General features: G+C 41.3%; 1 protein-coding gene across 1 annotated transcript in view; it reads left to right on the forward strand.

Annotated features, from left to right (window-relative positions):
- The window catches only part of plxna2 (plexin A2), a 277,277-nt gene that overhangs the window by 146,256 nt on the left and 104,220 nt on the right, over positions 1 to 26,801 (forward strand). Inside the window, exons 5-7 of the mRNA XM_047362018.1 lie at positions 2,622 to 2,722; positions 18,348 to 18,471; positions 24,964 to 25,117. Of these exons, the coding sequence (XP_047217974.1) occupies positions 2,622 to 2,722; positions 18,348 to 18,471; positions 24,964 to 25,117 (379 nt within the window). The remainder of the gene's footprint in view (positions 1 to 2,621; positions 2,723 to 18,347; positions 18,472 to 24,963; positions 25,118 to 26,801) is intronic.

Genomic DNA, 26,801 nt, shown 5'->3' on the forward strand with positions numbered 1-26,801 from the left:
TATCAGTTATTTATAACTTCTATAATTACCTAATCCAAACTTAGCTCTGACAAACTAAACAGAAAATAAGTTCTCAAGGTTATCCGACATGCCACTGCACACAATGCAATTTATGCTTAAGAGTATTTTGCAACAATCCAAAGAAATCCATAGATGTGAGATTCAACTATCAGAATTTTCCATTTCCAATCTCAGTTTTTTGTAAAACATATTAGAATTACATCAAATACTCTTCCTCCTGGAGCAGTCATTTATGATTTATGTTAGGAGGTAAGGTCACACCACGAGTTTTACTAATATTTTCCAAACAGTACAATTTGAAATGAAAGATTTCAAATTGTTAACTGAATATAGATTCTTATATTAGCGATTTAGCAGTTAGCCAGGCTAGCATTATGAAAACAGCAATCCCCATGTGTATATTTTGAAGAACACGAACCATTAACTTAACTTTTTCACAGCCACAAAACATTTACACATCCAGCATGTTCCCCAACAAACAGAAGTTGAAAGTTCTACTGGGCAAAACCAAGCACCTTTTTTGTACTCCATTCCGTCTTCTTGTGTTTTGCTGAAAAATGTGCACTCTCTCTCTCTCTGAGCCTAATTAAACTGCAAACGTGCTGTAGACATTTGTTTCCTTTTACAATGATCCTTTTTCACTAGTCCTGAACATATCTAATTTTGAATCTTCCTCACTCAGTAGCAGTATCCACACCGAAGAGAGTTGCCACTACATCAGTCTGGTTGTGTATAGTATGATGCATTCAATATTTAGAAGAAGATCAGAGTTTGAGTCACTACTCAGGGCCAAGCTGACTTCGGGCCATCAGATGGTTTCTTGTAACATATCTAATGAGAACTGTATGGCTTTTATACATTTAGAAAATATTGAAAAAAATAGCAATGTCTAATTTTTGTTTCATTTAGTTTAAAAAAAACCACTGAATTAAATGAAAATAGTTAATATACCAACTAGTTTTGCTGTATATGTTTTAAAGCTCTCACTGAGGGATGAGAACATGTTGTGTAGCAGCTGAAAATAGGTTGTGGATCACACAGCTGACTCACTGTGTTTTGCTACCTGAGGTGATGTGTGCTTGATGTTTTTGTGCTGTTGTTTTCACATTTAGTGTGGAAACTCTCAACTGTATATTTCTGCAAGTAAAATGTATTTTCCATTAATAGGATGAGCGCAAGAGTTATTGTTCTTTAAGTGACTGTAAACTGATAGTCCTGTTTGGATTACAGTAGGGTTTATGGTTGACATCCAGTTTGCTTTGCCCTGAACTTTTTTGAGTTTATCACTGTTGACTTTTTGTTGGTTATGTAACTTATACTTTTTGAAAGAAAAAAAAAATCAACTTCAGTTCATGAAACAATTCTTCCAATCAGCTTTCTACATCTGTCATTGCTCGTCCATGTGTGGGCGTATTTAAACAGGCTCTGTCGAGGTGGACAGTCGCCCCTGGGGCAGACAGACGTTCATTGATGGCAGAGAAACTGCCTTCTCCAGCCAAATGATCCCAGCTGCTTACAGCTGTTTAAATGGTTTGTACAACAGTTGACATCTCATAAATAAAAAATATAAATTCACAGAGCACATAATTTAGTGCACCAGGCCATTGGTACCCTTCTTTCTTTTAGAATAGTTTAAGGAATATGCATTTTGTGTCTAAAATATTTGACCGTGTCTTGGATCATTTTGTTGAAAACTTAATGTTGAACCAGTTTCAGTTATCTGCCAGGGTTCTGGAGATTTTTGCATAAAATGTTCTGTTATTTCGAAGAGTTCATGATCTCATGCACTTTAACAAGGTTCCCAGGGCCATTGAATGAAGCCCATGTCATTACAGATTACAACACCATTCTTAATAGTGAGCATGAGGTTCTTTTCCACATATTCATCCTAGATTGTTTGTTACTAGAAAGCTCAATCTCACTGTCATCTGACCAAATTGCATGGTTCCAGTTAAAGGTCCAGTGAAGTTTAGCTAAATTTACATTTTTAAGTTTATGATGTTGGAACAGAAAATACTTGACATACCTGACATCCAACCCAAACATCCGGTTAGGATGTTGACATTGTGTATTGAGGTTGGATAATTAGAGTATGCTACTTTTTGCTGCATTACTGTTCTATAAGTAAAGTTTGTTTTTTTACCTCTGTTGCTACCTGTCTCACTGTACATTATGACAAAAAAAATGTGTCCAGTCCAGTGGCTAGTGGATTAAAACCACAGGAATCTGGCTCATGTCAATTTTTACCCAAGGAGAACAGAAAGTTGTGGATTACTCATAATTACTAATAATTTGTAGTTCCTTGTAGCTAATTCCTGAGTTATAAAGATTGACACACACTAACATTTTTCTTGTCAAAAGGGATTTTGTTAAAAAGTTGTATTTCTCAACATGAAATGTTTCCTCCTCTGAATACATTTACTTCATTTAAAAGGTTGACTGAAGATTTTACATTTTTTTACACTCTTTTATCAAGTCTGGCTGTGGGTGTTGGGAGCATTGTTATGCCCTATACTGGCAAACTGAAATGAACAACATTATTTATACAATACAATGAAAAGTAAAAACGTTGTCACAAAGACATCTTGCTGTGTTCACAGGTTACCCAGGTTCCTATTGAATCCTGCGAACAGTACGGGACCTGTGGAGAGTGTCTGAGCTCCGGGGACCCCCACTGTGGCTGGTGCGTCCTGCATAATATGTAAGTATCCATCAGTCACCATCATATATGTACACTGATATTAGTTTAGAAGATTTAGTTTGGCATCTCTTTAAGTCTTCCTAATTTTTCCATCACAGAAAGCACAAAGATTATTTGACTTCACATTTATTTCAGATTTAATGGAGCTTAAGAGAAGCAGACAGAACCTGCCTGTAAAAGGACAGCTTCTGCCTCAGAGGTGCAGAGCTGATTTAGAGCTACTTGTAAGCAGTTATATAGTTTGTTCCTCTGCTCTGATGTGGCTTGATATTTAAATAAAGTGATCCCATTCTGGTTTTGGAACTCGATGTGCTTGAATAAAATAAAAAAAAAATGTTAGAAAGAACTATAGATATGTCCACTTTGACAACTTGTTATGCATATAAGGCTGAACAGCGAGAAAGTTTGGGGTATTTACCTTCTGCCCCAAAAAAGTGCATAATAGCCATGAGTGACACCTGCTGGTGCTGAACCCTTACTGCAAGAGAAGTAACTTTCGGCATCTGCACAATATTCAAAAAATGGCTATAACCTTACAGTGTAGGCATTAATGTCATGCATTTTTACAGTTACATTTTTATATTTACATTTAGATGCTGAAATCATAAAGAGAGGGACAGACAATGATTTTAACACAACATCGAAGCACACTTTGTTTATGTTCCGCTTTGTCTTTAGAAGGCAGGCAGAGATTTTCTTAACTGCTTTGTTTTAAATCTGTTGCTTATTATCCCCCCCCCCCCAAATACCGAGCTATTGAAGGTGTATTTACGTGTGTCACAGTGCCGCTGCAATTATCATTATTGTGATGGCGGCCCTGGAAAAGTGCACTTAAAGTAATTTACACCACTCTGAAGCCGGGACAGGACAAATAATTGCCTGCCGACAGGGTAATTCAGCATGTGCCTGCAAAGGAACAGGCGAGGCTAACCGAAGCTCTGTATTCCCTGCAGCCTGCGTGCCTTCACACAGAGATCATTTACCACAACACGACCCTCCATGCAAGGCTGTTAATCACATGTGTTTGTGTAGGTGTGTTAAAGACGGGAATGATTCAAGTTGGAAGGAATCTGAATGCTCGGCATGGAAAAAAGTTCTTGATGCTACATGGTGAATGGGTTTAGGAATTGCATAGTGACGAGGAAACATCTCTTTTATGTGTATGCAGGTTCTCAAGCAAACATGCGCTGGGTGTGAGTCTAAATGTGTGAATGCAAGCATTGTGTGCGGGGTCAATTCTTGTGTACAATTATAAGTACTTGTGGACTGTACTGTGGGGAGAAAAGGTCAGCACCCTGATTTACGTTAGATCAGCCATCTGTTCGCTCAATAACAGGAACCTTTGTGCCACCTGTCTCTAGTTCTAATCTCCATTTCTCCATCCTGACCCTTCACCAAATGTGGCAGGACCCCTGTCAGCTCCAGCAGAGTTACTGCAGGGAGGAAATAAAGTTACTAGAAGAATAGGAAGCTTTTATGGAGCTCCATATGGTTGCACCCATTGATCTCTGAAAACGCTACCATGCCTGTAATAGTTGTGGTGTAAAATATGTATTTCAATGCACCTTTTCAGGTTTTTCATAATGAATGTTCATAAAAAATCTTATTATTCTCCAGAACAATATTTTCTAAATAAATGTATGTAATCTTTATGCTTTGTTTTGTTTTGTTGTTTCCTTATAAAAAGCCCTTGCAATTTGAGTTAAAGGAGATTGATGACTGATCAAACCAGCAGCTGGTTGGAATGCTCATTTTATATCTAAATAAAATTAAAATGTTAGAAAGGGTGAAATCACACATTAAGAAAAAAATAATTGAATCCATAATTATCTGATCATACAGTCTATAGGCTAGACATGACTAAATCTGATGACCTGAGGAAAGCTTGTTGTAGTTATTTCTGTAAACTGAAATTAAAGACTTTTGACCAACATAATTGTACAATAAGAAGCAGAGTTCTCATTGCCATTATATGACTTGAACTTATTGCTCAGAGGAACAGTGAAACATATGCCAAGACATCACGAGCTGCATTTCTTCTGTTCTATTCAATTCAATTCAGTTTTATTTATATAGCGCCAATTCACAACACTGGGCTGCACGGTGGCGCAGTTGGTAGCACTGTTGCCTTGCAGCAAGAAGGTCCTGGGTTCAATTCCTGGCCTGGGGTCTTTCTGCATGGAGTTTGCATGTTCTCCCCGTGCATGCGTGGGTTCTCACCGGGTACTCCGGCTTCCTCCCACAGTCCAAAGACATGCCTGTTAGGTTAATTGGTCACTCTAAATTGACCTTAGGTGTATGAGTGTGTGCATGGTTGTTTGTGTGTTGCCCTGCGATGGCCTGGCGATCTGTCCAGGGTGTACCCTGCCTCTCGCCCATAGACTGCTGGAGATAGGCACCAGCTCCCCCGTGACCCACTATGGAATAAGCGGTAGAAAATGACTGACTGACTGACTGACTGACAATTCACAACACATGTTGTCTCAAAGCACTTCACAACAGTCAGGTACATACATTCCAATTAATACTAATAATTGAACAGTGCAGTCGGAGTTAGCTTTTTATTCAAATTGGATAAAATGTTTTTCTATCTAAGGAAACCCAGCAGATTGCATCCAGTCAGTGACTTGCAGCATTCCCTCCTCCTGGATGAGCATGTAGAGACAGTGGACAGTCACTGGCGTTGACTTTGCAGCAATCCCTCATACTGAGCATGCATGTAGCGACAGTGGAGAGGAAAAACTCCCTTTTAACAGGAAGAAACCTCCAGCAGAACCAGGCTCAGTGTGAGCGGCCATCTGCCACAACCGACTGGGGGTTTGAGAGAACAGAGCAGAGACACAAAAAGAACACAGAAGCACTGATCCAGGAGTACTTTCTATGGGAAAGAAAAGTAAATGTTAGTGGATGTAGCTCCTTTAGTCGTTTCACCTTGAAAGAAAGAACAGATAAACTCTGAGCCAGTTTTCAAGGTTGGAGTCTGAAAGAGAGCACATATAATTAGTTACAGTAAAAGCTCAGTCAATTTCCATGTCTAGGAGAGAGAAAGGGTTAAACACTGAAAGACAGGGCCAAGTGGATCATCGGTAGAGGGTGAGCATTAAGTTGTTGCCAGCAGAAGCTCGGACGATTCCCCTCTCCAGAAAGGTGTCACAGGTAGACACAGAGTCAGGCCAGGTGTAGCTTCTTGGAAGAGAAAAGAGAGAACAAGGTTAAAAGCTGAAATAACAGCAAACAATGCAAAATTGGAGAGTAGTGTGAGAATGTAGCGAAGATGGTGAAAGTGTCATTATGTCCTCCAGCAGCCTAAGCCTATAGCAGCATAACTACACAGATAGTTTCAGTTCAGATTATTTAATTAAACGGCGCTTATTTACAACAATGTCGTCTCAAGGAACCCCACAAAAGGTCCCACTGATGGTCATTGTTATACTAAAAACCACAAGGATTGGAATACCTCCCTCTGTCAGACTGATTATAACCATTGGAAAAGAGAAGGGGTCATACAGGTAGCAGAAATGGGGGGTGTGTTTGCACCTCAACCATAACTGAGCCGGTTTAGGCTAAACCTGACTCCACCTTACTCCAACCAACAGGGAGGGAAGAAGACGGAGGTAAAAAATAAGGAAGATAGCTCAGGATAAACTAAGCCACTCTAACTATAAGCTTTATCAAAAAGGAAAGTTTTAAGCCTAGCCCTAACAGTAGACAGGGTGTCTGCCTCACGGACTAAAACTGGGAGCTGGTTCCACAGGAGAGGAGCCTGATAACTAAAGGATCTGCCTCCTATTCTACTTCTAGAGACTCTAGGAACCACCAGTAAATCTGCAGTCTGAGAACGAAGTCCTTTGTTAGAAGCATATGGAACAATCAGATCTCTGATGTATGATGGAGCTAGATCATTAAGGGCTTTATATGTGAGGAGGAGAATTTTCAATTCTATTCTGGATTTAACAGGGAGCCAATGAAGGGAACCTAAAATAGGAGAAATATGATCTCTCTTTTTAATTTTCACCAGAACTCTTGCTGCAGCTTTTTGAATCATCTGAAGGCTTTTAACTGCATTTTGTGGACATCCTGATAGTAACGAATTACAGTAGTCCAGCCTTGAAGTAACAAATGCATGGACTAGTTTCTAGAATCCTTACTGGGAGACCTGTAGCAGAAAAGAATAGAAACAACCTTTATTGTCCCTCAGTGGAAATTCAGGTGTAACGGCAGTAAAGTGACCGGCAAATCGAACCACATGATTCACACTAGGGTAAACCAAAAAAGCACAAAGTTCGAATAAGAGGCTGTACAGTAAGGGCAAATTTACAGCTGAAAAATATACTGTGCAGCTATTAAAAATAGCATACTCAGTTACAAAAGAATGTGCAGCTGAGAAGGATAATTAGAAAACATTTACAACATGGGAATGTATATTTATTTAAATAAACACAGAATATTTACAAGAAATGAAAAAACTGTGGACAAACATGTATATAGAGTCTAGCAGCAGCTGGGAGGAAGGATCTGCCATATGGAGGAAGGATCTGCAGCAGTCTGTCACTGAAGGAGCTTTCCAGTTCTGCAACAGATTCATGCATGGGGTAGGAGGCATTGTCCAACTGTGATGTTATTGTTGCCAGAGTTCTTCTATCTCCCACCACCTGCACCCACCTGCACTGGGTCGAGGCAGCATCCTAGGACAGAGCTGGCCTACCTGATAAACTTTCCTAACCGCTTCCTCTCAGCTGTAGATGGGCTGCTGCTCCAACGGACAACCCAATAGAAGATAGCTGATGCCACCACAGAGTCAAAAAGGTCTTTAGGTGTGCCTCCTCACTCCAAAAGACATCAATCTCCTCAGCAGGAAGCGTCTTCTCTGACTCTTCCTGTGAAGAGAATCAGTGTTGTGACTCCAGGCCAGTTTATTTACCTAGGTACTTATAAGATTCCACTGTGTCAACATCAGTTCGCTGGATGTTTGACGCTGTCAGTGTGATGGGTCTGCGACTGTGGAGATCCACCATCAGCTCCAGAGTTTTCCCTGTGTTGATCAGGAGGTGATTACGATTGCACCAGTCCACGAAGTCCTGTCTCCACTGTCTGTACTCTGACATAGTTGGTCTCATCACAGGTGAGGACGACACAGAGTCATCGGAGAATGTTTTTAAATAGCAGCCTGGGGAGTTGATGGAGAAATCTGCCATGTAGTGGGTGAAGAGGAACTGTACCAGCGCAATTACATACTGCAGACCTGCCTGTCAAAGATACAGCCACGTGTCCTTACATACTGTTGGCAGCCAGAGGTAGTCCAGAATCCACTGAGACAGGTGGTGGTCCACTCCTGACTCTGGCTTGTCCCTCAAAAGACCAGGCTGGTATTAAACAGCTTCTCATAAAAACTTCTTAAAACTGTTGTTTAAGGCTGTTACACTAGGCTATTTCTTTATCAAAAGCTTTCTTAAATGCAGAAGTTGTTTATGAACAACTCATGTTGTATCTATAAGAACTAAAATGATATGTAACAACTGGGTACTGCTAATCCTATGGATAAATTAACTTGATGTTTAGCATGTATAGATACCTTTGTAAAAGTTTGAAAGAATAATGACATATTTTTGAATTGAGGTGCTTTTTAGATATGATAATCCATTACTATATTTCCTGCAATAGTTACCTTTTTTTTTATCAATGAAGGAATCTGACTGGAAATGCTTGACGTATTCTCTTGCCCCTGTTCTAAAGAGTTATTAACCTTGTTCCAAATTTCTCAACAAGATTAGATCACTCTGACCTAGGTAAGACATGGACTTCCCAACAGCACTCCATACAAACCCACTTCCCAAAGAAGATCCAAATTAAATATGTGCTTTCTTTTCCTTTGGTCCAAGAATTTTCTTTTGTAAGGAAGAGTCCATAAAGTTGTTTTCAAGTGACTAGCATTTCTTACTGCAATCATCTCTGTGGCAATATTTTCCAACAAAAGTAGTTTTTGGAGTGAGTGGGAACAAATATATTGAATGAGGTTTCTTAAATATTGTTAATAACCATAAAGGCTGCATGAATGTGCAATAAAACTAAGAATAGAAGGACATTTCTGTCAAAGACTGCCAGGAGAAAAAAAGCAGCTGCATCCTTCTTGTGAAGAGCTCCTGACATCCCACTAACCCAAAATTACATTTCTTCCCAGCCGAGCTGTGATCACTGCTGATTCGTTCAACCCCCCCCCCCCCCCCATCCTCATACCAAGCCATTGTTGATTTTGTAAAATTATCCGTCTCTGTTTCTCCAATTCTTGCACCTCCCTCCAAGCCCCTTTGCGAAACACTAGGTTCTAAGCTATGCCAACTATCTTATACCCTCTCAGTGCAGTTTCCATTTAGGTCTCTCTCTCCCCTCTGGAATTGGCTCTCTGACGCTCCAGAGATGGCTGGCTTACCACACATAAGTGCCCCTCTCTTTGATCACCCTCCTCTTTCCTCCTGCAGCTGCCATCCACAATATCCATCCTCTATTCCTCCAACCCTTGTTGTGTCCTGCATCTCTTTCTTCTTTATCTGTGTGCATGTTCATTGTAATGCAGCATTGTGAGGTTGCTAATTAGAAACATGGAAGGACATTAGTTTTATTTGAGATGATGAGGGGAGAATTTGGGGTAGCTGACCAAGAACTGGCATCTCAGTTTTCTCTGTCATTCTATTTTAATCCAGTGCGGTTTGAGCTTCCCAAAGTCCTTTAATTACCAGCAGCTGCTAGGCATCCTCTGAATGCTAGAATAATGAGACGGCAGAAGGGGTGGGGGGTGTTGGGTCTGGGATAAGAATGAGGAGAAAAGAATGTGAGAGAAGGGAGAGGGTGTATGATGCTGCACACTCATCGGCCCACAAAACGGCGCTGCATTTTGATTGCAGCTCAAAGGGAGCTCATCATCTTGAGCGCTCTTCAGCCTCAGTCCCGTGAATGGTTAGTTCAGCCTCCATCTGACCGCTGTCCAAAAAACATGGACTTATGCTGATGCTCCCTACCCACCCCCTTTTTTTTCTCCCTCATCTGCATTTTGTCAGTATTGGATTAGCCGTCTAATCATGGTCAAAAGAAGCTTTTCTATCTCAGATTGTCCCACATCTCTGTTCTGTCTCCATCCTCTTCACTTGCTCCCATAACACGAGACAATATGACTAGCTTTGTTGAGATTTGTCAGGATTACCAGCAAGTCTGAGTTCAGTCCAAAAGGGCTTCATCGGCAAGGTCAAAGGATACGCAGCAGAGCAGGTTCTACCAAATGCAAACAAGTGCATGATGATTTTTTTGCGTTAGTAGAAATTATGTTCATCATATAGACTATTTTGCCCAAAGATTTCAACCCGTCTGCCTTCACAAACACACCTGCGTGCGCACACACTCACACACACACACAAACACACACACACGAACACACACACAGTCAAACCTACATTTGAACTTGAGTGATATCCCATTTTCAATGCATAGGGTTTAATATGATATCAGCACACACTTTGCAGTTGTAACAGTTTCAGGCCTTCCAGAAAGGCTTAACACAACATTTTAGATTGTTTTTATGGAAATATTTGACTGCTCTTCCAAAATACTTTTGTGAAGTCACACATTGATGTTGGATGAGAAGGGCTGGCTCAGTCTCCACTCTGTCATCATAATCCCCTCTGCACCAAACTTTATACTTGACACACTGTGTTTAGGCAAGTGGCATTCTCCTGGCAACTGACAACCCCAGAGTCACTCATTGGATTGCCAGAGAGCCATGATTTGTTCCTCTACAGAACGCATGTCTACTGTTGTAGAGTCCAGTGTTGGCTTGCTTTACACCACTGCATCCAATGCTTTGCATTTCACTTGATGTAAAGCTTGGATGAAGCTGCTTATCCACAGAAACCCCTTAGAAAAAAGTCAATGCACACTGTTCCTGAGCTATTCTAAAAGCCACATGGAGTTTGGAGGTCTGTAGCTATAGACTGTGCAGAAAGCACAAATAGCTGACTCTGGAATATTTTGTAGCAAAGAAATGTCACCAGTGAACTTATTGGACAAGTGGCATCTTATCATGGTACGACGCAAGTATTCACTGAGTTCCTGAGAGCGATTCCCTTCTTTCACAAATGTTTGTAGAGGTCTGGTGACCTATGGCTCCCGGCACATTTACAAATGTACACTTCCAGTTGACAAACTTGCGCTCACACACACCCACTCAACACAAGCACACATATTTCTATACATAAGCTCACCCACATACCCACGCACACAAACACCCACGCACCAACACACAATTACTGAAATGGTTGAAGGTCATACAAACATAGGTTACTATAACATCTATTCTGTCTGCCTACTGTTGTGCTGGATGTAATCTGAAATTAATTAAGTTAATCACTCAATTTTGATACTTTATGAAGATATCCTTTTTGTAAAGCAAAACTGAGCTGGCACATGTAGGCAACCATCTGCTCTAAATGGTATGCCTGAAAGGCCGTGACATTACACATAAATATGTATGTAGAAGCGGTCTGCATGCCAAGGTGCTTGGATTTATACAACTGCCCAGAATGAATCAGCATTTGAAGGCTGCTGTGACATAGTGCAGAACTGTGCCCTCTTAACAGAGCTATCCAATGAATGCTCAGACTGTGTTGGTGCTGCAAGCACATTATAAAGATCATTGAAGGTTGTATACCCCAATCACATGGAAAACATGTTTAATATAATTTAACAGTGTTTGTCTCTTTAACGTTTATACATTGCCTCGTAAAAGTATCGCTTCACCTAACCTTTTCAACATTGTCATCTAATAACTACAAACATCCGTCTGTTTTATTTGGGCTTTATGTGATTAACCAAGAGAAAGCATAAAATAATTGTGACTAAAAGAAAACAAAAACTTTATTGTTGATTTTCACATATACAATGTGCAGTATGCAGTTCATATGTATGTTTAGCCCAGATTGTCCTAGATACAAAACCCTATAAATGACATTACTAACACTAACGGGATAGAAGGGAACCGCACAAAACATAACACCAAAATCTAGCTAGAAATCTAAACCAGATGCTTCAAAAAATGATGGTTGAACCGACAGAGAGTGCCGATTTCTCCACCAGGTTATCTGCAGGACTTGCCAACGGCATATCACTGGTCTTATTCCATTATTTTAATTAGCTTAACAGCTCTTCATGGCTTTTGCTCTAAGCTGTTGCTGACTAAGATTACAAGATTACAATGAAGATGAGAACTTGTTGGATCAACAAAACATAAAGATTTTATTTAGGTTCTTGGCTGCATATGGAACACATTATCTATTGCAAGTGATTATATGTGGTTAGGTAAAAAAAATGCACATGGCCATCTCTGCACACCATGAATGGCTCGACAATGCATTAAACACATGCACAATAAATCAGAATCAACTTTATTGGCCAAGGTTGTGCACAAACAAGAAATTTGCATTTGGTTTCCATCGCTTACATCGTATATCAACATTAATCCAAACAACAGCCACAACGTGGTAAACACTTAAATAAATAAAGACAATGAGCAGTATGTACAAGTGTTTTTTTTCATTATATATAAGATGATGAAAGGCAGGTTGTGATGAAGCAGTATGCTTATTAATTAATTGCTATTTAATTTTGATTAAAGTTTTTATGCTTGCATTTTATTTATTTCCTGCAGCTTGTTTTTCTTGATTATGAATGTATTTCAAGCAATATGTTGATCACAGTGCTACAGTACAAATTATGTCAAATATAACATACCCTCTAATTTAGCAGTGGCAACAACAATTAGCCCAGCAGTGAAAATGGTTGCTTCGGTCCATTGTAAATGTGGGGCTGTGTATCTAATGGCCACCTCATCAGCTAAAGCCTCGAGTTAGCAGACAGAGGGAGGCCACATCCATCTTACCAATGGAGCCTAATGAGATATTGATCACAAACATGCAGTTCCATCAATATTTCTATAGATTTCTCGCACGTAGAGCTGGTACTCTGCAGCAGTGTGTACAGTACATGTGGTTAGGTGACATAAAACACAGTTAAAGACTGTAAATGTCCAGTGTGTATTTGGATCTGCTACACACAGCTGTTCTATTAGGAGGCTTCCACTCCTATGCTGCTGACTCTCTTTCCTTTGCCCTTTCCATGTCTCTTCTTACACAAGACAGCCAGTGGTGGGATGCAGAGCAAAAAGCACCAGCACTCTTGGTTATTCTTTTTTTTTTCTTTTTTCTTGAACCCTCACCTTTAAAGGACTCTGGGATTCCTGGCCTGCATAAACATTGTATATGAATGAACAGCTTAGTGTTCATAAGAAGGGGGACCGGAGGGTGTGTTCCAACTACAGGGGGATCACACTCCTCAGCCTCCCTGGTAAGGCCTACGCCAGGGTATTGGAGAGGAGAGTCCGGCGGATAGTCGAACCTCGGCTTCAGAAGGAGCAGTGTGGTTTTTGTCCCGGCCGTGGAACACTGGACCAGCTCTATACCCTCTACACGGTGCTCAAGGGTTCATGGGAGTTTGCCCAACTGGTCCACATGTGTTTTGTGGACCTGGAGAAGGCATTCAACTGTGTCCCTCGTGATGCCCTGTGGGGGGTGCTCCTGGAGTATGGAATCAGTGGCCCTTTATTAGGGGCCATCCGGTCCCTGTACGAGCGAAACAGGAGTTTGGTCCGCATTGCCGGCACTAAGTCAGACCTGTTCCCGGTGCATGTTGGACTCCAGCAGGGCTGCCCTTTGTCACCGGTCCTGTTCATAACTTTTATGGACAGGATTTCTAAATGCAGCCAAGGGCCGGAGGGGGTCTGGTTTTGGGACCAGTGGATTTTGTCACTTCTTTTTGGAGATGACGTGGTCCTGCTGGCCCCCTCTGGCCAAGACCTACAGCATGCGCTGTGGCGGTTCGCAGCCGAGTGTGAAGCGGCTGGGATGAAGATCAGCTCCTCCAAGTCTGAGGCCATGGTACTCGACGGGAAAAGGGTGGCTTGTCCTCTTCAGGTTGGAGGGGAGTTCCTGCCTCAAGTGGAGGAGTTTAAGTATCTCGGGGTCTTGTTCACGAGTGGGGGAAAAATGGAGCGGGAGATTGACAGACAGATTGGTGCGGCTGCCGCAGTAATGGGGGTACCGTGTGGTGAAGAGAGAGCTGAGCCGAAAAGAAAAGCTCTCAATTTACTGGTCAGTCTACGTTCCTACCCTCACCTATGGCCATGAACTTTGGGTCATGACCGAAAGAACGAGATCCCGGATACACGCGGCTGAAATGAGCTTCCTCCGTAGGGTGGCCGGGCACTCCCTTAGAGATGGGGTGAGGAGCTCGGCCATCCAGGAGGAGCTCAGAGTAGAGCCGCTGCTCTTCCACATCGAGAGGAGCCAGTTGAGGTGGCTCGGGCATCTATACCGGATGCCTCCTGGACGCCTTCCGCGGGAGGTGTTCCAGGCAGGTCCCACCGGGAGGAGGCCCAGGGGATGGCCCAGGACACGCTGGAGGGACTATGTCTCTCGGCTGGCCTGGGAACGCCTTGGGCTCCCCCCGGAGGAGCTGGAGGAGGTGTCTGGGGAGAGGGACATCTGGGCGTCTCTGCTGAGTCTGCTTCCCCCGCGACCCGGTCCCGGATAAGCGGAAGACGACGAATAGGAGCTTAGTGTATCTCTATATATAAGAAGACTCAGTTTACACTACAGTACTCACAATAAGCAATTCGAGATGATGCGAATTGATTGTGACCTTGTTGTGCTCAGTCTGTGTTGTGGGCGACGTCCTGTAGTGACATTATCTGTGCGAACGGTACAGTCACAGCGCTATGGTTATTGTTTTTTCCTGGCATGAACTCAGGACTGCGACTTGCATGTGTTAGATTAACTATTACTCTTTGTTAGGCTGAAGTTTTTATTTTAAAATCCTGTTTTTAATTATGCTACTTGCCTTCCTTTGTTCCATCCGTTCTTTCTTACTCATTTTTCCTTCATTCCGTCTTTATCTGTATTCATCATTTCTACCTGCTTTTCACCCCTGTCCTCTTTGCCTACGTTCCTTTGGTCCCTTTTTTCCCTTGATTCCTTCCTTCATTACATTCCTTCTTTCTTGTTCATTCTTCCTTTTGATTCTGACCTTTCTTTCTTACTTCATTGCTTATATTTCTTCCTCTCTTTCTTCTTCCTATCCCTTCCTCACATTCCTTTGATCTTTACTTTTTTTCATTTCTTCCTCAAGTCTTTTCTTCCTTCTATTTCTTTTCTCAATTGTATCTGTTTTTTTTAATTTTTATATATAGCACCAATTCACAACCCATATCGTCTCAAGGCACTCAAGGCAAAAAATTGTATATTGTAAATTCAAGTACCGTATTTTCCGCACTATAAGGCGCACCGGATTATAAGGCACACCTTCAATGAATGGCCTATTTCAGAACTTTTTTCATATATAGGGCGCACCGGATTATAAGGCGCATAGAATAGAAGCTACTGCAGTCAAACGTTTGACTGGGGTTGCGTTATGCATCCACTAGATGGAGCTGTGCTAAAGAGAATGTCAACAAAACAGTCAGATAAGTCAGTCAAACTTTATTAATACACTACAAACCAGCGTTCTGATAACTCCATTCACTCTCATGGTAAGGTCTCCTCTACATAGAATTCTATTGAATAGAGCCAACCGCACGTTAGGAATGCATTGGAGTCTATGAAGTTGAAGTTGAAGTCAAACGTTAGTTAAAACGTGAAAGGGAACTTTTCCCTGATTCAGTAAACACATAAAAGAAACAGTTTGATGCACTAAATCAAACGTTAGTACTGTTAACCTTTCCTGTTTCTGTCCCCTGACCGTAGTCTGATGACACAGGGGAGACGCTTTCTCCAGGGCTGAAGTTACTAGTTTCCTCGGGGTTAACTCCCTCACTCATACGTTGCTGAGTTGAGCATGAAGAAACAGCATCAAAACACTGAGTTGTTGACGAGATTCGGGGTTCTTTTTAATGACTTTGCAGCACGTAAAAACACAGGGCTTACAGACTCATCCACCGCTGCTCCGGTCGCCGTCTCTACCCACCGCACACACACAATAATACCGATGTCACTCCTTCACTCTTGATTCTCAGCTACGGCAGCACACAGCGCCACCTCTGTCCGGAGGAGTAATGTCAACATCTTCCATACACTCACACGAAACATACACCCCACACACTGAGCTTCTAATCACATATAGTTCAGGCAATTCCTGCAACAGTACATTCAAACGTTATACACACACAAATGGTGTTGGACTAGGAGTAAGCACAGTACAGGTGTTTACCGCTATTACTTCGGCGACACCCCTGACTACGGTAGCCGTAATGCTGCAAGCATTACGTACTGAAACATTTTGACAGAGCGCCGTGTACAACCAGTATGGATCAACCAATTAACCAATTGATCCATATATAAGGCGCTCCGGATTACAAGGCTCACTGTCATTTTTTGAAAAAATTAAAGGTTTTTAAGTGCGCCTTATAGTGTGGAAAATATGGTACATTAATTGCAATTGGTCCCAGTTATTGGTCCTAGTTAGGTCTCAGAGGTTTTTCAGAGAACATTGGTGGACAAACACCATGAAGACCAAGAACACAGCAGACAGGGGAGTGATGAAGATTTAGGAGAAGTTAAAAGCAGGTTTCTCACTGCTCAGTTCTTAATGTGAAAATTAATGAGAGTATGGCACAACTGCAATCCTAACAACTCATGTTGTTTGCCAACATGAAAAACATTCAAGGGACACGAATACTTTTACAAAGCACTGTACATATCTCCATGGAAGCAGCTACTTCAGTTCCATGGACAGTGCGTTGATGGAACAACATCAAGGTCAAAAGCCCCTAGTTTTTACTACAGGGATAGAAAAACATTTACTGCTTATTACAAGGAACAGACTGGGTAAAGTGGATGTAGGTGCACTGTCTGTGTGGAGACGTGACAGTGTGTGCTTGAGCACACGTGTGAAATGCAGTGATGAAACACTGAGCATCAGTGAGAAAACTGAGTGACAGTCCAGACCCAGACAGGAAGATAATAGATTGTACCGGGGTTGGTGGAGTGGAGGGGGTCAGCGGGGGGAATATGAGGAAGGCAGGACTGTCGTCAACACGCTGTGGCACACACTTCAGCTAATGAGGGAGGCAAAGGGGTCAGCTTCTAACTACACAAAGATAATGACCGTCTGCAGAAACCATGGCAACAGCAGCTATCCTGCACGTCTCCCACCCCCGCTGCCTCACCCCTATCGCTCCGCTCTCATCTTACTTCACCCCACTGAAATTATTTTTTTTTTAGAAAAAAAAAATCTCACATTGTGGAAAATCAATGCAGAGCCTTTTGTGCCTTAATAACAGGCCAGGTTTTGCATCTGTACCCATACAGCCTTGGAGACATGCATAAAACATTGTGCCGCAGCCCACACCTGAAAGCGCATTAAGTATCATTTTCTGCTGCTTCTGTGGATGTAAAAAAAAAAGAAAACACCTTGTTGCAGGCAGAGTAACACCTTACTTAAGAAAAAGTATACTAACTTTAACTTGTGAAAGACCAAGAGAAAAGTGAAAGACGTACGCAGAGATGTAGTCAACGTGTGCACTGAACAGGAGAGAGAACTTTAAATGAAGTCATGTTTAAAGGCAAATAAATTCAATTACATAAGAATGAAATGAAGAAACCAAGTAATCATCTCTACATGTATCCAAAGGAGTACTCTGCATGAGTATTTATGCATGTGCATGACTTTGTGTGTGCGTTTATGTGTGAGCTTTGCTGTGCCTGAGTCTACTTCAACTCCTGACAACATAATTACACACAGAGGCTTGGGATGAAGATGTAGCTTAGTTTGTCTATGTGAGGCTGTTTGACTAAGGAGCATGATACGAGCCCTAACACACGCCATCGCACACACACTCACACACTTGCAGAAGTACATTAGTACCATCGACAACGACTGACCTATCAGAGTCCAATTAAAGCTGCTGTGACCAGTCACCCAGTTAGCCAAACGCATACACTGCCGGGTTGGTTGACGATTGAGAGCCTTTGGTGTAACGGTGTGGAAGGAGCACTCAGTTTTAATGGGAAGAAGGAGGAAGAGTTTTAATGAGGGATGTAGCTGTGTCGTTTGCTACTTGATACCCTGTCTGGCCATTAGGATCTCTTACGAGAAAGCACCTTTAAATTTGCACTAGTTGTGTCTGCAAAGTTATTCTGTGATTGATGGACCAGGTCTTGTTGCAAAGAGCATTATAACATTTCTATGGATTGCAAAACTATGCAGAGCTATTGTTACTGCTGAAATTTTGTCACATTTTGTCATGTTACAAGCCATAAACTTCAGTTTATTTTACTAGGATTTTATGTGATAGACCAACAAAATTTAAAGTATAATTGTGAAGTGGAGGGAAAACAAAAAAAAAGTTTTAAACTTCTTTACAAATAGAAATCTGAAAACGCGTGTGCTGCATTTGTTTTCAACCCCTTGATTCAATATTTTTGGTAATGTGAAAATTATTTTTGCATAAGTTTCCATTTTTTTCTGCCAAAAGCAAGCATGTAAACCACTATTAATCTTTCTTTGACTGCTGTTCCTTTTTCCCATCCAGATGCTCCCAGAGGAATTGGTGCGAGCGTGCAGATGAGCCGTATCGTTTTGCTGCGTCTCTCAACCAGTGTGTAAAGGCCACCATCTATCCCGACAGCATTGCAGTGTCAGAGACTAGTGTGCCTGTAAGTTTACTCACATGTTCCTCTACAGTGTGCACAAAAAAGATGTACCTGAAACAGTGAATGTAAAAGAGGCAGAAAGGTTTGAATCAACCCACCGAGCAGTTTACTTGGTACTGATTGTGGCTGATGCATAAACATCAGATACAAAGAGCAACACGTGGGTGTTTTAGGCATGCATATGTTCATTTGTTTTGGAGCAGTCAATATTTGTGCCAAGACATGTTTGCGTGGGAGAGTGTGTAGGTGGGAAAGTTGCCGGGGTGCAGAAGAGTACAGTACATTATTTCTACATGGATTGAGTCAAAACGGCCAGAGATCACCAGTAAAAGTTGTGGAGAACACTCTTCATCTTTAGTAAGAAGTATAATACAAACTTTGGCTTTTTAAACCCACACTGTCAAAGGGTCATTTTCTGCTCACTGTATAAAGATTGATTTGCTTACAGTAGCTTTGGGATATTAGAAAATGTAAAATTTCGGTGGACTTGGGAAGCTTTTTTCTAAGAGTTGCTGCATTGCATTCATTCTTAAAATTTCTAAAATTGTCTTAGCGCTTCTTATCCAAGCTTGCAAGTTGCTGTAAAACTGGTAATTTTGGCACTTTGCTCAATAATACTTTAATATAGCCTTGGTATCTCTGTCATCTGGCTCCCTTACCCTGGCCACCTGATAGAAGATAAGTTCTCTTATGATGCTTGCTATCACCTTGGCAAGCCCTTCTAGGTCTTCAGACACTATCCAGCAGAGCCTTCCAAAATGGACCTACTCTTAGCACTTCATAACCCATAGTCTAACTGTATTACTGAACAAACCCAAGAAATGTTACAGCAGAAAATTGGTAAGAAAACTGGTAACAGATTGCTATGTGTGAACACGTTTCAAGTAAATCAGTTAAATAATCACAGTTATGTAGTTGGAGTTATGTAGCTTAGATTTATTATTCTTGAGGTCTTTTATGTCATCAGAATCTGTGCAAGTTAAAATCAAGACTAAAAATCCTGTTCAGTTTCCTTCACTATCATCTGAAGCTGATGAAAGTTAATAGTCAGGCATTTTCTACCACTTATTCCATAGTGGGTCGCGGGGGAGCTGGTGCCTATCTCCAGCAGTCTATGGGCGAGAGGCGGGGTACACCCTGGACAGGTCGCCAGTCCATCGCAGGGCAGCACACAAACAACCATGCACACTCAGTCATACACCTAAGGGCAATTTAGATTAACCAATTAACCTAACAGGCATGTCTTTGGACTGTGGGAGGAAGCCAGAGTAACCCATGTTCTCCCCGTGCATACCCGGTATGCACGGGGAGAACATGCAAACTCCATGTAGAAAGACCCCCAGCCGGGAATCGTACCCAGGACCTTCTTGCTGCAAGGAAACAGTGCTACCAACTGCGCCACCGTACAGCCCCAAAAGTTAATAGAATAGATGTTTTTTTTCTTTTCCTGCAGACTTTCTTGTCATCAGTTTCTCTCTGTCTGTCCATCTGTCTATTTTAACTATAGACTTACAACATGAAAAATGTCTAATACCGGAAATAATACAAGCCAAACTTTATTTTACAGTCAAGGCACTCAGAAATCTAGCCAAATGCAGTATAGCCAATTTCAGTCAGGACATGGCAGCCTCTTGCTGTATTCTCTTTTTATTAACTAGCATGCTAATTTTCCCGCATCTCCTGCCACAATACTATACTGCCGAGATACCTCAGTCACAATATACTTTCTGCTGGTTGAATGGCTGAAGGTCATACAAATCCAGGTTACTATAACATCACTTTGATGCTGGACTGAATCTGGAATTATTCAAGTTAATTATGCAATTAGGGTACTCTCTTGAGATATCCAGTTTGTAGAGCAAAGCTGCCCTGTCACATACAGGCAATGATCTGGTCTATATGATATGCCTGAAACACTGCGACAGGACATGTTAAAAAAAATAAACATTAAAAATTAAAGGTTGTTGCCTCCTGTCTTGTGTTTAAAAGTTTACTACCAATAATATAACTTTATTACTAAACTAAACTAAAGCTTGTGTATTTTTTATCCTTAATGGTAATGCATGGCAGATGCAATTTAAATTCAAGAGCTTTAAATCAGTTCCGCTGTTTTCATGTTTGTTACATTCATAAATGTGAAATATTAAGATGAATCATTGCTCTTAAAAAACAAAAAAATATATTTACAGACACATACATTTCTGTATTCCTTTTGCAATTTTGCTTAATAAAAATCGGAGGAAATGACTTGCCCAAGAAATTTAATGACAATCACATATCTATAAATATTTCCCTAAGCAAGGCTAGAATAAAAGGACTGATTGGACCCTCCAAGTCAAGGATTTAGTCAATGCGCCAAGCAGAGGAGTTCAAGTATCTTGGTTTCTTTTTGCAAGTGATGGCAAACTGGAGTGGGAGATGGATTGACCAATATGACATTTTCCATATTGACAACAGACACTCACCAGCAACTTTATAAGGTAAATTGCTTTAGTATCCTTAGATATAGGGTGAGTAGCTCTATAATCAGAGCCACTGCTTCTCCGCATCGAAAGGAGTCACTTAAGGTGGTTTGGGCGTCTGAGCAGAATGCTTCATGGGCACCTCCCTTTGGATGTTTTCTGAGCATGTCACACTGGTAGAATAACCTGGGCAATACCCAGGTGATGCTAGAAGGAACTATATTTTCCTTCTGTCCTGATTACACCTTGGGGAAATAATGGAAGGGTGTGGGAGACATTTATATGGTATACTTTGGACTCCTTTGTACCATTTGAGCCTAATTTAAACACCACACCCTTCAAGAGTGTTCTTGCTGTCCACGCCCACCACTCTTTAACCACATTTCCTGATGGCATCTTCCAGTAGGATAAGGCAACATAACACAAAACTCAAATCATCTTAATCATCTTGATTTTTCAACATGCCACCTAACATGCTAATTCCTTGTACTGCAGTGGCCCCCACAGTCACTAGGTATCAACCTAGCATATGACCTTTGCTGAGGGGTGGAACAGGGAAATTAGCATTAGGCATCTGCAGCAGTTGTGTGATGTTATCATGTCAGTATAGAGCAAAATGTCAAGAATGTTTCCAACCCTTTACTGAGTCTATGCCACAGCGACTTTAGGTAGTTCTAAAAGCAACATGGGATGGGGTCTAACTTGGTACTGGTAAGGCATACCTAATAAAGTGACCTGTGAGTGTAAGCTTAAGTTTAAGCTATAGCTGTGTCGATGCCTTTGAAAGCAACTTCATTGCTCAGGTTCCAAGGCCCATACTTCACAACAGCTAAAAATAAACATTACATCATCTATTGTTCGTGTCTTCTTAATTAAACACAGCTGACATTACCCTACTGGCCAACCTGTCAGCCACACCTGTTGCAATATCATCTCACCTAACCAATCAGAGCAAATTCACAAATTCTGGGGGGGGCAAACAGCCATCTCCATGACGACACAAACTCCTCATATGGGTATCAGGATAGACACAGAAGCAGTGGGGAGAAAAGAAATCAAATTATGTTAGTTAAAAATCTGCCACCAATTATGTCAGTTGCTGCCAAGCTGCAAAAACACCCACCAACAGTATCATCAGGGAAGGCATGAGAACAAAAAAGAGCAATAGCCTAACACTCTGAGACATGCTTATTTTCTGTTACTTTGTGTGTAAATGTGTGCATAAGCGATTTTTTTGTGTGTTTATCTGCATATTTGTCTATGTACATGACAATGATGAGAGCTGATTAATGTAAGAGGTTGCTGGGAAATCTGAAATTGAACAAAAGACATTGATTGCTGTGACTGCTGTAATCAAGGATCTCTCTGTCACCTCACAGCGAAACAACACAAACACTGACAAAATAAAACAGGGGGAAGATGAGAGGTCCTCAGCAGAAAAAGAGAAATCATCCCTCCTCTTAATGGGCATCGAAGTAAGGCAGTTAACGAGAGGGGCAGTGCCATCCACTGCCAAGGCAGTTTTTATGAGAAGACCTGCAGTTAAGCTGCTCAGCTGCCTCACCCATCCCACCAACCCCGCGGTGTTTAGTAAGACGCAGATAAAACAATGGAAAACTTCAAGAGCTATGGCCCAAAAATAACACTTAATAAAATGAGGCCATGAAATGCTATGGTGATAATTATTCACACTGCCTCTCTTGGCTAGAGAGCCAGATCACACACCCTCTGCTGAATGCATTTATTTATAGAAATTACTGCTGAAAAGTCCAGCCTCAGTGTCACTGCTCTCCAGAGGAGGACTTCAAATACATGTATGTGCATATACAGTACAGACCAAAAGTTTGGACACACCTTCTCATTCAAAGAGTTGTCTTTATTTTCATGACTATGAATATTGTAGCTTCACACTGAAGGCATCAAAACTATGAATTAACACATGTGGAATTATATACTGAACAAAAAAGTCTGAAACAACTGAAAATATGTCTTATATTCTAGGTTCTTCAAAGTAGCCACCTTTTGCTTTGATTACTGCTCCGCACATTCTTGGTATTCTGTTGATGAGCTTCAAGAGGTAGTCACCTGAAATGGTTTTCACTTCACAGGTGTGCCCTGTCAGGTTTAATAAGTGGGATTCCAAGCCCTATAAATGGGGTTGGGACCATCAGTTGTGTTGTGCAGGAGGTGGATAGTCCTACTGAATAGACTGTTAGAATTTGTATTATGGCAAGAAAAAAGCAGCTAAGTAAAGAAAAACGAGTGGTCATCATTACTTTAAGAAATGAAGGTCAGTCAGTCTGAACAATTGGGAAAACTTTGAAAGTGTCCCCAAGTGCAGTCGCAAAAACCATCAAGTGCTACAAAGAAACTGGCTCACATGAGGACCGCCCCAGGAAAGGAAAACCAAGAGTCACCTCTGCTGCGGACGATAAGTTCATCAGAGTCACCAGCCTCAGAAATCGCAGGTTAACAGCAGCTCAGATTAGTGAACAGGTCAATGCCACACAGAGTTCTAGCAGCAGACACATATCTAGAACAACTGTTAAGAGGAGACTTTGTGAATCAGGCCTTCATGGTAAAATAGCTGCTAGGAAACCACTGCTGAGGACAGGCAACAAGCAGAAGAGATTTGTTTGGGCTAAAGAATACAAGGAATGGACATTAGACCAGTGGAAATCTGTGCTTTGGTCTGATGAGTCCAAGTTTGAGATCTTTGGTTCCAACCACCGTGTCTTTGTGCGGCACAGAAGAGGTGAACGGATGGACTCTCCATGCCTGGTTCACACCGTGAAGCATGGAGGAGGAGGTGTGATGGTGTGGGGGTGCTTTGCTGGTGACACTGTTGGGAATTTATTCAAAATTGAAGGCATACTGAACCAGCATAGCTACCACAGCATCTTGCAGCGGCATGCTATTCCATCCGGTTTGCGTTTAGTTGGACCATCATTTATTTTTCAACAGGACAATGACCCCAAACACACCTCCAGGCTGTGTAAGGGCTATTTGATCAAGAAGGAGAGTGATGGGGTGCTGCGCCAGATGACCTGGCCTCCACAGTCACCGGACCTGAACCCAATCGAGATGGTTTGGGTTGAGCTGGACCGCAGAGTGAAGGTAAAAGGGCCAACAAGTGTTAAGCATCTCTGGGAACTCCTTCAAGATTGTTGGAAAACCATTTCAGGTGACCACCTCTTGAAGCTCATCAACAGAATGCCAAGAATGTGCGGAGCAGTAATCAAAGCAAAAGGTGGCTACTTTGAAGAACCTAGAATATAAGACATATTTTCAGTTGTTTCACACTTTTTTGTTCAGTATATAATTCCACATGTGTTAATTCATAGTTTTGATGCCTTCAGTGTGAAGCTACATTATTCATAGTCATGAAAATAAAGAAAACTCTTTGAATGAGAAGGTGTGTCCAAACTTTTGGTCTGTACTGTGCAAGCTTTATTTTATATGTACCTAAAATAATATTCTCATGCTTTATTTCTTTTTTCTCTTTCAACTCATAAACTCAAGGGGTTTACAAGAAAAAGAAATACATAAAATTAATTTACAGCCACACGTTTGTCTTTTTTTTCTTTAGTTTTCTTTATGCATTTCTTAATATCAGTGTAAACCTCTGAAATAGTGTCTTCTGCAGGGAAATGAAGATGTAGGATCTAAACACATCAGTTTTATTTTCTCTGGTTTATTCCAGCCCAGAAACAATATTTGGCAAAGTAGATTGGCAGCTTTGCCAGCAGCACTGTGTTTTTCATCCTTCTTTTAGAAGCTTACACTGTTGCTCTCAAGCTGCTACGTTTCTTCAGCATTTCTACCCAGACCTTCTTGTCCTCTGACCTATCATATCACCTTAACCTTAGCTGGATTTGTGAAAGAACATTGTTTCTGTATTCTTTTAATATTTATTGACAAATATGTATTTTATTTATGTATGAAAATCTTTGCAACAGTGTCAATCAGTGTTCAAAATGCTGTATGCAGATTGTTTACCAAGTAATGAGCTTTTTCTCTGTCCCATGTGCAGCTACTGGTGAAGGTGAGCGATGTCCCAGACCTCTCTGTTGGCATCACCTGCTCCTTTGGCAACTTAACAGAGATTGAGGGGCAAGTAAACGGCAACCAGATACTCTGTGTGTCTCCTGCTGCGAAGGATGTCCCGCTCATACCGACTGACCAAGGTGGATATAAAAACATTATTTATTTAATTACTTATTTATTGCTCAAAATAAATAATCTCCCTCCATGTTGACTATGCTATTTGCACTTATGTTATTGGTAATAATAATAACATCACCAACAGCAGGGATATTTAATCTAAATTAAAATACCCTGCTAATACTGCCAATATCCTGGAGTCCTGTCCAGTCTATTGGAAATTAGAAAATTTCTTCAACTGTCAGTACATATTATAAATATCAAAGCCTTAGGGCTCAGGGAAGAGTCCCTGTGCTGTAGGATGAAAAACTATTTCCTTATAAAAACTAAAACTGATCATTACTGCTGTTAGTTCAGTATGAGTCAAACGTTTTTTTTTCCAGTTCTTCTCAAAGATGGCTGCCTGGACGGCAGTTTGGACAAATTGGGTGCCAGTATGGATGTTGTTCTGTTCCTAACAATATCCTTCAAACATCTTAGCTGTGCACAGTGGAGCGTTCTCTAGTTTTGTTCATTCTTGTTAGGTTCCCCTACAGATCAAGAACATCCCACCACTGTTCCACAATTTGGCTTTAGTAATAATCAATTTAAACCTTTCAGCGCTTTGGGGCAGATTGGGCAAGCAAAAATGTGCTCTGATTTGATTAATGTAGTAAATATCACTCTTCTCTCAAGTTGTTATCATTTCCATCCTTGTCATTTATTTAGCTGTGCATTGATTGTCCATCTGCACACTAAACAGATAAATATGTAGGGATCCAGAACTTTAGCCTGAACTTGGGGCTTCTTAATCTAACAAGCAACCGTGGATTATGAAGTATGCAAGAAACAGACCCTCGACCCTGTGGTTTGCCTGCAGGTGTTTAAATGAGTACCATCTTATTTAACTAACGTGGATAGACTAACGACAAGTTTCGGTCACAGTACAGTTAAAGGCAATGACAGAGAAACAAAACATTACAACACTTTGTCAAAACTGTTGTAATGTAGAATGAATTATCATTAAGTATGAAATGAAAAGGAAAGCTTTTTGGCTTTGAACAAGATATAACTATAACTTCTGTTCTTAGCATAGGAGTCTCCTGGGTTTTTTTAGGTATTCCAAGAACATCATTAACATATAAAATAAATTTATTCCAGGAGCTCCAACAAGTTATAGGAGGGAGAAATATACAGTACGAATATTAAAACCTGTTATTCGACAGTAAAATTCAGATTTTCAAGACAAGAGAGCTACAGTGTGAAAATGTAAACACACTGAATAATAGATCATAATCAGATTGTGGAAATCACTGTGTGTTAGAGGTGGTTTGGTGATCCCGCTCCCCCCTCTCCTTTGAGTAAATGACAGCCCTGTTTGCCCCGAGGTCCCAGTGGAGACGCTGCATCAGGCTCTAATATAAGTGTTCTCTCTCAGGTAAATGTCAGCCAGTCGTCCCACCATCATCCAACCAGCTATCCATTCGACTGTTTACGCCTCCATTTTCCCCACTCCAACCATTTCCATGGGGACGCGCTCCATCTTCTGTCCCTTTAGCGAGTCTTTCCAGATGCTGCATGACAACACTGATTGTGCAGCGGCAATGACCTGAGGGGAAATATGACGAGAGTAGAGGAACAGGAAATAAAACCAAAACGGAGCAGAGGAGTGCTTAATAAAGGAAAGAGCTGAAATTAGAGTGAGATTCTCTAAAGGAGGGTTGACAG

This window comes from Girardinichthys multiradiatus, chromosome 1, assembly GCF_021462225.1.
Source record: "Girardinichthys multiradiatus isolate DD_20200921_A chromosome 1, DD_fGirMul_XY1, whole genome shotgun sequence".
In the NCBI taxonomy this organism is placed as follows: domain Eukaryota; kingdom Metazoa; phylum Chordata; class Actinopteri; order Cyprinodontiformes; family Goodeidae; genus Girardinichthys; species Girardinichthys multiradiatus.